This window comes from Emys orbicularis, chromosome 11 (genome assembly GCF_028017835.1).
Source record: "Emys orbicularis isolate rEmyOrb1 chromosome 11, rEmyOrb1.hap1, whole genome shotgun sequence".
In the NCBI taxonomy this organism is placed as follows: Eukaryota; Metazoa; Chordata; order Testudines; family Emydidae; genus Emys; species Emys orbicularis.
Genome location: NC_088693.1, coordinates 27,371,866 through 27,386,771, shown reverse-complemented (window position 1 = coordinate 27,386,771; position 14,906 = coordinate 27,371,866). Strand labels below are relative to the sequence as shown.

Sequence of the window (14,906 nt, the reverse complement as noted above, 5' to 3'; positions counted from 1 at the left end):
CACCTTTCTTTTATTTTAAATCTTCTGATTCTTAAGTATTACATTTCCTTGTATGATCCCTGGGTACTTTTTCATTTACTATATAATTCTAACACACATTAATGTTTTATAAAAGAGAAAAATCATCTGCTTCTAAATGCATATCTGTAATATTCAGACTTATGAAGCCATGGATGTAGTTTTAGCACCTGCCCCCTCACCACCAATAAAATAAAATAAAATAAAATAAAGTAAATTAAAATAAAATAAAATAAACCCTTTAAGGGCTACATTAATAAATAAATGAAACCCTGAATTTGGAACAGAAGCTGGTTTATGTGTTTATTAAAAGTGGACAAATGTTGTCATGGTACAAAGCTACTCATTAAAGTGAGGTTCAACAACTATTATTTTTAACTCTAGCCCCAACCCCCAAAATAAAAAAATGTGTCCACCCCTCTGTAAGGCATCATGCAGAGCAGATTGGTTAGGACCTGGTTCTACACGGTGCTGAGCACCTTTCGGGAGCTGCTGAGCAACTTCAACTCCCATCGACTTCAGTGGAAGTTGAATGCACTTAGTATCTTGCAGTAATGACGCTCAACAAAGTGTACTAAATGTAGCTTCCCTGGGTGTTAACACAACATCAGCTGGGCAAATATCTTTGTCACTAATTATATTTTTGTTCTTTTCCCTCCTGCCATCTGATCTTAGAAAAAGTACAAAGCCCAATATGAGAAGATGAAGCACAAGTACACAACTGTCTCTGACACTCCTATCCTCATCAGGGCTAAGAAGGCTTACTGGAATGCTAGTGATGTATGTATCCCGCAGACACCATCACTGACACTTTCTCTCATCTTTCGATAGAGCAGAAAAGGAGCTAGGGAAAATGAACATATGGCAATATATAAAATAAAGACTGCCCGTGCATCCAAATCCCACTGTGGTGCATGCTGTATCTGTCACTCCATCTCCATGCTGATCAGAAAATGTCAGTGAGATTCCTATGTTTGGACTGAAGGCACCATATATCTTCTTATGTTTGTCTTTTTCCAGCCAATCTTGTGTTCAAATATGCTAGTCAAAAAAAAAAAAAAAAAAAAAAAGAGAGGGCGAGATAAATAAATCAGGACAAAATGAATTGCCTCCCCATGTGACATTTACAAATAATATAGATTAGAGTGAAAGTACTCGTGCTGGAAGCAAGCACAGAAATGCTTTTATCCCACTTCTTCATCTCAGTGCTGTTTGAGGAATAAACCTCAGTCCTCGCTGAGCGTTCATTCCCTTTTACTTAGAATGCAGATTCGGAAAAAATCAATTTCTGTCTGAGCTGACCTGGGTAAGGATTTGAGGATGAAATGAGTTTTTGTTTCAAGTGTGGAATATTAATTTAAAGTTACTTGTAGATGTGTTCTGCTATAGAATGAGATCTGTGGTGTACATTTTTGATTGCAAATTGCCGCCTGGGCCATTAAAAATCTGAAAGGCCATATGTATTGGGCTGCCCATCAGGTCAACTTGTTCAGTTACACATGTCCAAAATAGAAAGGCAAAAGACCTCCGCTCTGCACTATATAACTAATTTGTTCATATTTTTCTTCTTATCAGCTACGCTACAAAGAGACCTTTGAGCAGGCAAAGGGTAAATATCACACAGTGAAAGATGCCTTGGATATTGTCTATCATCGCAAGGTCACTGATGACATCAGCCGTGTACGTATACAGCATTTCTAGTCCTGATTAATGTTTGTCATTAACTGTATGAAATGAGAGCTTTTATATTTAATTCCCTCCCAGTGAAAGATCCTGGGCCTAATTCTCATGTACACTAAGGCCACTTTGCATTGCTAGTATGGTGTAAAAGGTTAGTGTAAATGAGAATCGGGCCCCACATTTCAAGTACGACTTTGGGGAGAGTCAGTAGTGAGAAGTAGGAATGTCATAAAATTGGGTGACTAATGTGTTATGTTTTCGAACTGTTTTACATCATTTACAACTTTCTTTTCAACTCCTTTTGTAGGTGAAATATAAGGAAAACTATATGAACCAGTTGGGAATCTGGAGATCTATCCCAGACCGTCCGGAGCACTTGCATCATCGTGCAGTCACAGATGCTATCAGCGATGTGAGTTTGAATGGTTATTGTATATTAGACATTGCATTTTTAAAGCAGGTGTCCAAAATGGAGGGCTCTGCGGTGTCCCTTAACTCCTCTCAGGTATCTTCTGCTGAAATGAAAGAGTGATCAGTTTTGCGGTTGCCTGGCATGTTTTCGGAATCAACAGAGCAAATCAAGTGAATAAGGCCACTTCCTATTGAAAGCAGTGACAAAACTCCCATGGACTTCATTGGAAGTTGAATTGGGCCCTATTTCTGTTGCTTGAACTTGTTTGTCACATGACAAGCCCCTAGCAGCACTTTAGCAGTCTTTCTGGCTTATTACAACGTGTGAAAGACACTGGTACTTTTAACTATCTCAGTGGTGATTTTTTGTGAGCATGTTATTGAGACATAAAAACAATGCTCATTTTTTTTCATGGCTTAGATTTAATATGTGAAATCCTGTGGCAACACTCCCACTGGAGTCAGGATTTCACCCAATGCCTGGGCCAGGCTGTGCTCTCAATTACAACTGTGCAATCCCAATGATTTAACTGAGGTCACAAGCCGGCCCCTTAATTGTATAAAAACAAATGTAGTTAGCAAGGTAATTGATGCAGGAACTCACATAACTATTACTGTTGTGTGTTCGACTTAGAGCTGGATGGTATTTCAGCATTAGTAGGATCATATTTTTTGTTGCCATCTGAAATTATTCCAAGTTTTTAAATTTCTCTTCTTACTTTCTTTCTACAGGTTAAATACAAAGAAGACTTATCATGGCTCAGAGGCTTTGGTTGTTATGCCTGGGATACTCCTGATCTTGCTCTGGCAGAAAAGAACAAAGTCCTCTACAGCGGGGTACATACATCTCTGCATGACATTTGGAAGCATTTTTTTAAAGTTTGGTTGTGTGATGATTATCTTTTAGCTAAAGGACCAAATTCTGCCCTCCGATATGGATATGCATATCTCAGGACAGAATTTGGTGCAACACATTTTAAATAATCCAAATTACAGTATCATACAGATCAGAGTAAAGGAACCTTTTAGTTAATCCTTTCTATCCACTGCCAGTGCAATTGTTCTCTACTGCACATTTTTTAGTGTTTCCAAGTCTAATTTATAATGTCTGAAGGTTTGATGTTTCCATTGCTTTCCTTGGAAGACCATTACAAACAGTAGACTTCTATATCTACAGCTACATTACCCAAGTAATATTTTTCATTTTTAAATGTATTTATATATGCAATAATTCCACTATTCCTTTGAGGTAGACATTTTTTCAATTCATATTTTTTCATGGTCTTTCTTTTAATTTTACGCTGGAATGACTAGTTTCTTTGTTTTCTCCAGTGTAAGTACAAGGAGTCATCTGAAAAGACAAAATCTCAGTTTGAGTATGTAGCAGACTGTCCAATTAATAGACATTTTAAACATGCAACTCAGCTAATGAATGAGGTAAGTACAATAACAGACCTATATAGCATATCATGATAAAGTGGCATCTCAAGGCCCTTCATTAAATTAAAAGTTCATCTGTCTTGCATAGTGGAAAATACATTGAAATAAATGAAAAGCTACTGAAAACAAATGTGTCTTAAAGTTAGACAAAAATGAAGAAGGGCAGGGATGTTCTTGATATCTATAGTGATGAATAAAGCAGGTGTATAATAACTAAAACAGAGTAACCTTTTGACCCACATTTCAGCAGTAAAAATGCAAAGAGCTCTCAGTTGCTGACCAATAAAGAGTCAGTAACTCAGAAAGGTATCAGTTTCCTTTTTAGCAACAGGGTTTTAAATCAGTAAAACTTGACTTGTGATTGTCATATGAAAATGGTAAAGAATCACACTGAATAAAGAACTTCATTAGCATTAGGAAAACAATACTACCCACAAATCTATTCTATCCATCTTTGTGTTTCACCACAGAGCTTCATGCTAGAATTCCCCAGCCCCTGCTGCAGATTTAAAGAAACAATGCACAATGGTAACCAATTGCAACTGGGCCGAGATTAAAGTAATCTGATAATGTAGCCACTGTGACTCCTAGAACAGATGCTGTATTTTATAAATGATGGACTAAGCCTTTTTAAAACTCTGTTCTAGACATAGTTTTTGTCAGCCTAAAGCTGGCATACAGATCTCCAGAATATAACCAAACTCAACCTCTAGCACTTTTTGACATGACAGTTGATGTTCAGAATATAGCATCTAGATATTTTATTTTACTCAGCTGACATCTTCTCACAGTGGTCAGCATTAAAATGTCAACATTTAGTAGCAGATGCAATACAGTATTTCTTCTTCTAAGTATAGAAAAAAAATGATTGTATTTCCAATACCACTATGTCATAATTGTTCACAATTGCAGATATTACAAAGAACCAGCACATGCTATAAGGGGCCTTTTATATCATAGAGTTATCTTTGTTAAACAGCACAAATGAGCTATTTTAATAAGTCAGGCATAAAGATATATTTTTAATGCAGTTGCATGTGTTTAAATAAGCTTGCCAAAAGTGTATTTTACAACATGATTTATAGTGATACATCCCAGTGATATTTACAGAAATGCGGATGATCTAACATTGTATTGAGTGGTGTATATTTGTGCAGTAAGGATTTAATTTTCAATATATTGACCATCTAGGGATGATTCTGAAGTTCTTTTGAATGCAGAGTGGGTATTACAAGGCAGCTTAGGAGAGAGTTGCAGAAAGGGGCTGTAGTCTTTTTTAAGTTTTACCTTGTACCCTTAAATATAAATTTGGGAATTTGTTTTATAAATAAGGCTATGATTATGTCATGGAGGTCACAGAACTCAAGAAATCCGTGACTTCCAGAGACCTTGGTGACATTTTCTGCCCCAGGCTGGAGTTCCCAGCTGGCCCTTCCACAGCTCCCAGACCCCGCCCTGGTGGGGGGGACCCTGCAGCTCCCAGTCCCTGTCCTGGTCGGGGGACCCCGCAGCTCCCAGCTGCGGTGGGTGGATCCTGCAGCTCCCAGCCACAGCAGGCGGAGGGAAACTCCCGCAGAGCTGTGGTAGGCAAGAGGAGCCTGTAGCAGCCCAGTCCCCATGGTGGGGGACCATGGAGCTCCCACTCATTACAGGTGGCAGGGAACCCCGGAGCTCCCAGCCACCATGGGTGGTGCGGGGCCCAGAGCTGCTCAGCTGCCGCACAGCGGGACCCCAGAACTCCCACTCACCGTGGCGGCAGGGACCTTGGAGCCCCATTTTGTCAGTGATATTTTTAGTCAAAGTCAGAGACAGGTCATGGGCTTCCGTGAATTTTTGTTTATTGCCCCTGTCCCTGACTTTGACTAAAAATATCCGTGACAAAATCTTAGCCTTATTTACAAATTATCCACATTTCCTCTGTTTTTTCTTTATTTTTATAATTTGGGTGAGGTCCTGAACAGTATCCTTTTAAATCTTAAATATTATGCACAAGATGTCCGCTTTGAAGCTGTTATCTCAGGGTTTCTTTGTGCCCTCGCCTTTTTACTATGCCTCAATTTAACATACAAATCTGAGTATGAGACGAGGAAAGATAGTTATAGTTTTGTTGTGGATGAGCCTAGAATCCTACTGGCCAAATGGAGAGATGAACTGAGCAGTCAGTTACTGTAGCAGTGCTGACCAGTGCAAGCAAAATGTGGCTGGATCGCACACAACACACATCTTTATCTGCCTGAAATGTCTATAGCCAATGATGTCATAGTCTCACCTATGATATTGCAATGTTCTAGTTCAGCGTTATCAGACAGTATCTGTTTTGCCACCCGAAGACCACAGCTGCTTTTTGAGTTAACTAGTTTATGTCTTTTCTCTATGTATTCTCATATATTGTGCATCAATTGATATTTGCATGACATCTTTCTCACAGAGACAAGGTGGGTGAGGTAATATCTTCTATTGGACCATCTTCTGTTGGTGAGAGAAACAAGCTTTCAAGCTTACACAGAGGAAGTTGGTCCAATAAAAGATATTACCTCCCCCACCTTGTCTCTCTAATATCCTGGGACTGACAGGGCTACAACAATCCTGCATACATCTTTCTCACCTACAGTCTGATCCAGTGTCCATTGAAATCAATGGACAGAGTCTGATTGACTTCAGTGGATGTTGGATCATGCACTTATTCTTGACTATGTTTCTTTTTTTTTAAATGATTTTTACACTTATTTGCAAAGTAGATGGAAAAAATATAAGGCAACTGTGAGCTTGTTCGATTGGTTGAATGCCCTTTTGGTCTAAGATTTATTCTTATTTTCCAAAAGGTGTTTCAATGTTCTGATTGTTTTAAGGAGTTGGTAAATCATTGCAGGCCCTACAAATTGGCACCATTCATTAAAAATGCATGTTTAAAATTATATGGATGTATATTGTCCAGGCATGCAATGATGTGAGTACACATTATGCTTGCCTAAATCTCATCACTCTGAATGTGACTGTAATCTAAAGCTGTACTGTTCATTGGCTTCACAAGTATCTTTTGTGCTTCATTGCTCTTTTCATGGACAGAAAAAATACAAGTCTAGCGCCAAGTTGTTCCTGCAACATGGATGTAATGAAATTCTGAGACCAGATATGCTGACAGCGCTTTACAACACAAACTTGTGGAGCCAGGTAATGTGAATGGCTGCTGTTGCAGGAAGGCATTATACACACAGTTTAGCTGCTTGAATTTTTAACATTTTAATATTTATGAATTCTCTGAATTTCTACTGATCTTGAGCTCTAATGTTTCCCCATGCATTTGCTATTCTTTACTTGGTAATGTAGCATCTGAAATTACACCTATTATTCCCTGGGCCTGATCCAGCTCCCATAGGAGCCTGAACTGGCTTTCCATTCATCTACTGGGCCACATTATAACCCTCAGTAAAAAATGTTAATAGTGAATATTTCCTAACATAGTTCATGGGCCAAATCCTGCAAATTCTTACATAGGTGAGTAACTTTACTCATGTTCATAAGTGTTTGTAGGATGAAGCTGTGAAAGTGGCATTGTATCCCATCCATCACTCATATCACCCAGGAACCGGTTGTGCCATCCTTTCTCATACTGAGTGTTACCGTGCCCTGTGCACAGTCCCCTGGACAGAACTGGCTCATGAATGTAATTTAAACCTAAGGAAGCATTTATTTTATGCATTTATCTGCAGCTCTGCACTGAAAATGGTCTGGAGTCCCACCATCCCAGGTGGAGCATTGGGAGTCCTAGTGTCTCCAGAAGACCCATACTTTTCAGAGCTCTACAGTAGTGCAAGGAGGAGTGCAGTGTACTCTTGCCACTATGTGTGTGTGGGGGGGGGGAGGAGAACACGAGGGAGTTGTGGCTCCACCTACTGCATGCCCCAGCTTTTCTTTTCATCCAGTTTAGTTTCCAGGCAGTCCTTGTGCAGGCATGCAATGGGGAGAAGCTCTTTATTCCTTTATGTTCACATTGGGCAGAGGGGAGCACAATTTAGCTATTCCATTATTACAGAACAAAGAAAAAACAAACACTTTTAAAATTTCTGATTATGAAGAAAAGTAAATTCATCAACACGTAAATGATTCTAATATTTAGTGTTTAGATTTAGTTTTCCAGACTCATCAAATCTGGACTCCTACATAGTTTCTGGATGTACCAGGCGGATGTTAATGCAACTCATTCCAGAGCTGTTACATATTTATATCTGTACTTGAGTCAGCTGCATTTGTTAGTGTTTAAATTTTGTAAAATTCCACTCTGTGTCCTCATTCCGTACATACTTGTTACCCATGTCATTGGCAAAAAAGGAAACAAAGCAACAACAACACAAAAACCCACCCACAACACCCTTTTCTAATAGGCCAGCTAATACTGTTCCTTTTCAGCTACACATGGAAAATGTAATATTGCAAAGCAATTACATGGGAGCTAATAGATTGAGACTATATCAACATTAATAAAATCCCACTGCACAGCACTAAGATGGCAAAGGCATTTTTAGACAATTTCTGTCGAATTCAGCCATGGAATTCTATTTATTTTCTTGTTTAAAATGTTGCCAAGTAAACTCGGGTATATTTGAAGTATGGAAAATAAGCACTCAGCCTGACCTGCATGTTCACATGAGACGAGTCTGTTCTGAGTGGTGTTTGTACACTCTTTTCTTTATTTTGTGTCCCTTGCTGCTCTTGTCTCTAATGCATGCATGATTTTCTCATTTGTAACCAAAATATTCTCAGTTTGGATGATTCAGGGAATAAAGTGAGTTAGTTTTTTTAAAAACTCTGGATTTCCTCCACCTGTCCCTAGCCCATCTGTAGTAAATTTTCATTCCTAGTGCCCAGTCCAGCTCTCATTGTATTTCATGAGAACAGGATTAGGCTCAGAGCTGGACAAAATGATCCTTAAAGAAACTATACACACATATTTCAAGCATTGTTATGGCATCGGTGCCCCAATATTGTTTGGCATGCAATGAAATATTTAGAGGGTTTGCTTGGTCCAGTCTGCCATGTTTATATTTTCCCAGACCTTAATTAAAGTCTTTCAGCCTGGTACTGATTTTAAAAGGGAATCTTGTCCAGTGTGATTAAAAACAAAAGCAGCACTTTCACTGACCTTACAGAACTGCTTAGAATCCTTTTTAATCTCAGAGTTCTATTTTACACCTTCAGGCCGATGTACTTGCAGTGCCAGACTGTGGAGCTCTTATTCACGTTGGAATCAGCATGAGACCACATGCGGGAGTAATTCACACAAGCAGGCCCAGATGCTCCAATATGAATAAGGGCTTCATGCAGTCCGGCTCATAGGGCCACATTCTGTCTATGCATGCATGCCCAGCTTCCACTGACTTCAGTGGGAGATGGGCCCATACATTGCAGTATGCAAACTTAACATGATTGTGTCTCTTCTTGAAGATGTTTTCTTGTTTCATATAGTTAACGTCCTCTTCTTTCCCCCCATTAGTTCAAATACAAGAGGCAGTATGAAATGCAGAAGGACAAGTTTACTTCAATTGTGGATACCCCAGAACATCTGAGGACTGCAAAAGTCAACAAGCAAATCAGTGAGGTAAGTATAATTACCATAATATCATAATGCTAAATATATCTTAAGTACATCTTCCTACTCTGAATTGTGACCTTTGAAGTATGCTAATTAAAAAATTGAGTCCTCCTCAGCCACAATACAATATTTTTCAACTTGACTTTTTAAAAAACACTTAAATTGTGCCTGGCTAGCCAGAATAATATGATTTAACAATTTTTACCCTCAGATTATTTACAAGATGGAATTTGAGAAGGCCAAGTCTAAAGGGTACACCACAATCCATGACACCCCTCTCTTACTACTTATGCGCAAGGTCAAAGACAGAATAAGTGATGTAAGTAAACTATGCCTGGTATGTGATATCAGTATGATGCACAATTAACCTTTATTTTACTACACAATACCATTTATTTCTACCTTGTAGGTAATGCTGCCATAACAACTAGCCTCTTATTAGAATATATCAATATTATTTTAATTCAAATTTCCTCCTGCCACATCTGACACATTCACAGGCAATATAACAATGTTTTGAAAAGCTATAATCATTCATGTAGCTTTTCAGCGTAGTTCATGGGGTAATGATGGGTGGAATTAGAACAGTTCTTACCTGTAATGAAAGCTGCAGGTTGAGCTATTATCTTTTTAGAGCACAGGTCTGGGCGTCTGGTTTCTTGGTTTCTCTCTCTGGGTTGGCCAGTAGCTTTTGTGTTGCCTTGGATTAATCACTGTCTCGCCATTTTCTCATCCGTACTGTGGGGATAATAAATACCCCAGAACAGTGTTCTGAGGCTAAATTAATTAATGTATGTAAAAGACTTTTGAAATTCTCAGATGAATGGTGCTATAGAAAAGAAAGGATGAAAGTATAGGAGAGCAAGGCTGGTCCAATGGTTATAGCACTCCTCTAGGAATTGAGAGGTCCGGGTACAAGTCCCTGCTTTGCTACAGACTTCCTGTGTGACCTTGGGCAAGTCACTCAGTTGTTTTGTGCTTCAGATCCTTATCTGTAAAATCAGGATAATAGGATTTCCCATCCTCATAAATACATTAAAAGATTGTGAGGTACGTGGATACAACAGTAATGAGGGCCATATAGATGAGAAGTAGAAAGTATTAATATTATCTAGTTGCCCATACACAATTCTGAAGGACAAAAATTTTCAAAGGTGGCAGTGATTTGGAGTATCTACATTTTTGAAAGCTCAACTTGAGCCCCCTTAAAGAAGCCTGATTTTCAGAAAGTGCCGAGCACCCACTCTCTGAGAATCAGGCCCCTTTAAAATATCTTGTATTGGGCACCCAACAATGAAGGCACCCAGAATAATTAGTCACTTGAAAATCTTGGCCAAAAGTTTCAACACAAGTTAGTGTGGACTGTGTATTTCATGTTGAATTAAATTGATACATCTTTATGTTTCCATGCAAATGGAACTCCAGCTGAAGACAGTGTATCTTTTGTGTATGGAATGGCTGAAAACAAGATCTATGGATGCTTCTTCCTTTTCTGTTATAATTTTTAATTAAACAATTAGGGGAATTGCCTAAAAGTAGAATTCCACATACTGTTGTTGTTTTACTTTCATTGAGTTGTAGCACATAAATAAATACTCAGAATATGTTTCTTTCACTAGCTGAAATACAAAGAAGTTTATGAGAAGAATAAGTCTCACTGCAACGTTGTACCAGATGCTCTTCATATTAAAGTTGCCAAAGCTGCCTACAAAGTAAACAGCAATGTGAGTTCAGTGCTATTAATGCTTTTCACTTTTATCGTCAATGGCTTGTATTTCAAAGGACTCTATGGGAATTAGGCACTCACCTTCCATTGAAATTCATTGGGACTGTGGGCCCCTTTATGTTCTTTTTTGAAAATCACAGCCAGTATATAGAAAATTTTATTCGGAACATCTCCATTAAGTGTGGATTTTGCTGAAACCCCCAACGTGGTCTTTGTGTTCTTTTGCTTAACAGATAATTTTGATGATCTTTGAAGAATGTGGTGTTTTATCACAGGCTGAAATTAAATGCTGAATTTACAAAGCATTATCCATGCACACAAAATTTCCAACATGTAGCACAAACACCAATTATTCCTTAGGCACCTCCTAATTCCTCAGGCATGGAGGTGTAGGTGCTCCTAGTATTTTCCATGCTAATTTATTTAATCTTGTAGCTAGCATAAGTTCTACATAGGAAGGGCTGAAGGGCTTCACACCATTGGGTGGGTCCAGGATGCACTGAGATGGCTAGTGAGATAACACATCCACTTTCTTCAAGGCCATACCCACTTTTCAATCCTGCATATGCTCCTTCAACCTGGCAGGGAAAAAATCAGCACAAATAGACTTCCTCTGCATTGTCCATGACTCAGAAGAGAAGCACATCCCAAAAGTGCTGCTTTCATGGATGTGTACTTTTCCAAGCATGACTTCCTTCCTTTCCCCCAATTCTCATGCAGTTGTTCAGGCAAGGGGAGAAATAGGCTCTGTATATATTGAGTTTATGAACGATATGATTTTCATTAATGTTTCTTTTTAAACAGCTGGATTACAAGAAGAAATATGAAGCAACCAAGGCTCATTGGCAATGGACTGTTGATAGACCTGACTTTCTCCAAGCAGCCAAGGCATCCCTGCAACAGAGTGATGTGAGGAAACTAGAAAATATTGTATTAGCTTATGCTCCGTCCCTCCCACACCCCATCACTCTTTCACAGCAAAGGTTTGGGGTACTTTTTGTCAGCTTTTCTTTTCTTGTCTGACAGTATGACTACAAGCTAGACCGAGAGTTCCTTAGGGGATGCAAACTATCTGTCACAGATGACAAAAATACAGTTTTGGCTTTGAAGAATGCCATCCTGTCAAGCGATGTAAGTATTTGAACTTCTACTTTATGTTTATTCCTTTGCTAACAGTTTACATGCTATTTAAGGAACCTAAAACCTACTTTGTGTGTCCAGTTGTTTTTGTAAATATAATACCATCAAAATGGAAACTCTGGAGTTTGTGAATGTCATTCTGTAGAAATTTGTTGCAGATAATTTCATCTGGGCATAGTTTCCGAACCTTGGTTCCTAAATAGGAGCGGGGGTTGCTCAATATCTCTGAAAAATATGCCACTTCTATTTAGGCATTTAAATAAGGACTTAGGGAATCTAACTTTAGAAATCTAGGTTTGAAAATTTTGCTCAGAATTTCATATTTCATTATTTAGGCTTGTTTGTTCATTTTATTAACAAATTGACAAAATCTGGGATGGTTTTGGTCTTGCAAACCTCATTGGTTTGGTCTGGTTGATTTGCAAACATAAACTAGAGGCAGTTCAGATATGTGGCCCTTTTTATCCAAATACCCAACTTTTATGGTAAATAAATTATTCTGGTTTTGAAACAGGTTTAAACTCCATACATTGAAATGCATGTATTATGCTTACATACTTAAAACCAAAGCTGCTGCTTTCATTTGGGCATAGTACCATGCCTGTAGAATAAATGTTGGCAATACAGTAACAAGATCTGAGTTTAAGCTCTAGTGAGATGTGTAGGAATATATAGGCTGGAGCATATTAAAGTTGACAAGCAAATCAAACTATGGGCCTAATCTTGAAAACCCTTACTCACATCAGTGGGTTTGCAAGGCTCTGCCATATACAGTAAGATGAGTATATTTGAAGCCTATTTTTAAAGTCAGCATAAGACAAATAAATTGCGTAAAATAACATCTTTTCTCTCCTCCAGGTAAAATACAAAGAGAAGCATAACAAGGCTAGGGGAACATGCCTTGCTGTCCCAGACACACCTCAGATCCTCCTCTCTAAGTGTGTCAGCTCTCTTGTATCTGAGGTACCACATGCAACATTGTTTGTCTTCATAAATAGTTCCTTCTTATACCATATATTTCTTTCAACTATTTTTTTCTCTATGCATTCAGAACAAATACAAAGAGCAAAGTAAGAGGCAGCTTCCACATGGTTCTTATACAACCCTGCCTGAGACACAGGACACTGTTCGTGTCAAAGAGGTGACCAAGAATGTCAGTGAGGTGCGTGACAAGTATAGTGCAACATTTATTGCTCATGTAGAATTTTGCTATTGCTACATTCCCAGTATTTATTTGATCATATGAAGCATTTTTTTTAGATTCCTCCATATGCATTTTCTAATTTCTGTCTAGTGAGACATTTGAAATCAATAGAACTGCTCACGACCTTAAAGTTAAGCATATGCTTAAATGCTTTGCCGCATCGGGGCCCAAAACATCACATCTCATAGTTATTAACTATGAGGGATCTCCTCAGACATGCTTTAGGTAACCTTTGACGCTGTAAGTTGCTTCCAAAGTATTATGCATTAGCAGGCACTCTGGATCTTTACTTTTTCTAAGTGGTAAAGATTTTGTTGGTGGCAATAAACAATGTCCCTTTGGTTGGGGTAATATCTTTTAAAATATTTCAAGAGACATCTTCCTGCTATCAGTCTTATTTCCATTTCCAGCTCCAACACATTGTCTTCAGGCTGGATTGGAGAACTGCTGTTGAGACTGTAAACTGTAATGGGCAGGTTATGGCCTGTTACAGGTGCACATTCACCGGCACCTGTTAACCTCCTACCATTCCCATGAAAGGATGGAGTGTTGGAAGAAGCTACCACAGAAGCCTTTGATTAGACAGGAAGGACTGGAACCATTTCAGGGCATTTCCAGTCAGCCCTTCAGTTTCCTAGAGGTGGGATAGGGATATTTGGTGATTGGAGGTATCAAATGCTGCAGAGGGGTTCAGCGGGATGTGTATGGATATTTCTAAACACTGCAGGGAACCAGGTTTCCTTGTCTCTGCTGATGCATGTTTAGAAGAAGTAAGTGATATCTCTGGCTAGCTCAGTTGGCTTCTGTGAGGCGTTATTGTGAGTGTCAGAAGAACACAGCTCCTTGTGGGAATAATGAGTGACATATAATACAAAACCTTTTTGCTCCACACAGACAAACTATAAAAAGAAGTTTGTGAAGGAGAAAGGCAAGTCCAACTATTCCATCATGCTGGAGCCTCCTGAGGTGAAACATGCCATGGAAGTTGCTAAGAAACAGAGTATTGTAAGTTTGTCCTGCATTTACATCAAGCAAACAGCCCATATGACCATTTTCAATTAGAGTCATTCTCAAATCAGAAAAATCAAATTGGTCTGATTTTGAGCTGGATGTCTCCCCAGCCTCCATTTTGCAAGGGAAATATGCATGAAATTATGTGTAGGCAGAGAATTTCACCTAGAGAAATAAAGGCCATCTCTGGACAATGTGATTGGGAATTAAAATAGTTTGCTCGCAAATAACAGTGACTCCACAATAATGTTTTCTTTCATTTTTTTCATATACAGTTAAAATTGCATGATATTTATTACTTCATTTGAAAATGACTTACAAAAGCTGGTCCCAAAGATCTGTTCCCAGTGAAATCAGTGGCAAAACTCCAACTGACTTTCACAGCAGCAATACTGGGTTCTCAGTGGCTAGATGACACTGAACTGGGAGGAGTGGTAGATACACTGGAGGGTAGGAATAGGATACAGAGGGACCTAGACAAATTAGAGGATTGGGCCAAAGAAATCCGATGAGGTTCAACAAGGACAAGTGCAGAGTCCTGCACTTAGGACAGAAGAATCCCATGCACTGCTACAGACTAGGGACCAAGTGGCTAGGCAGCAGTTCTGCAGAAAAGGACCTAGGGTTACAGTGGACGAGAAGCTGGATATGAGTCAACAGTGTGCCCTTGTTGCCAAGAAGGCTAA

General features: G+C 38.9%; 1 protein-coding gene across 1 annotated transcript in view; it reads left to right on the top strand.

The window, feature by feature from the left end:
• NEB (nebulin) overlaps positions 1-14,906 on the top strand; it is a 201,774-nt gene that overhangs the window by 147,713 nt on the left and 39,155 nt on the right. Inside the window, exons 121-134 of the mRNA XM_065413682.1 lie at positions 694-798; positions 1,594-1,698; positions 2,006-2,110; positions 2,842-2,946; positions 3,442-3,546; positions 6,616-6,720; positions 9,041-9,145; positions 9,351-9,458; positions 10,759-10,863; positions 11,670-11,774; positions 11,892-11,996; positions 12,864-12,968; positions 13,057-13,167; positions 14,104-14,214. Coding sequence (XP_065269754.1) covers positions 694-798; positions 1,594-1,698; positions 2,006-2,110; positions 2,842-2,946; positions 3,442-3,546; positions 6,616-6,720; positions 9,041-9,145; positions 9,351-9,458; positions 10,759-10,863; positions 11,670-11,774; positions 11,892-11,996; positions 12,864-12,968; positions 13,057-13,167; positions 14,104-14,214 — 1,485 coding nt within the window. The remainder of the gene's footprint in view (positions 1-693; positions 799-1,593; positions 1,699-2,005; positions 2,111-2,841; positions 2,947-3,441; positions 3,547-6,615; positions 6,721-9,040; positions 9,146-9,350; positions 9,459-10,758; positions 10,864-11,669; positions 11,775-11,891; positions 11,997-12,863; positions 12,969-13,056; positions 13,168-14,103; positions 14,215-14,906) is intronic.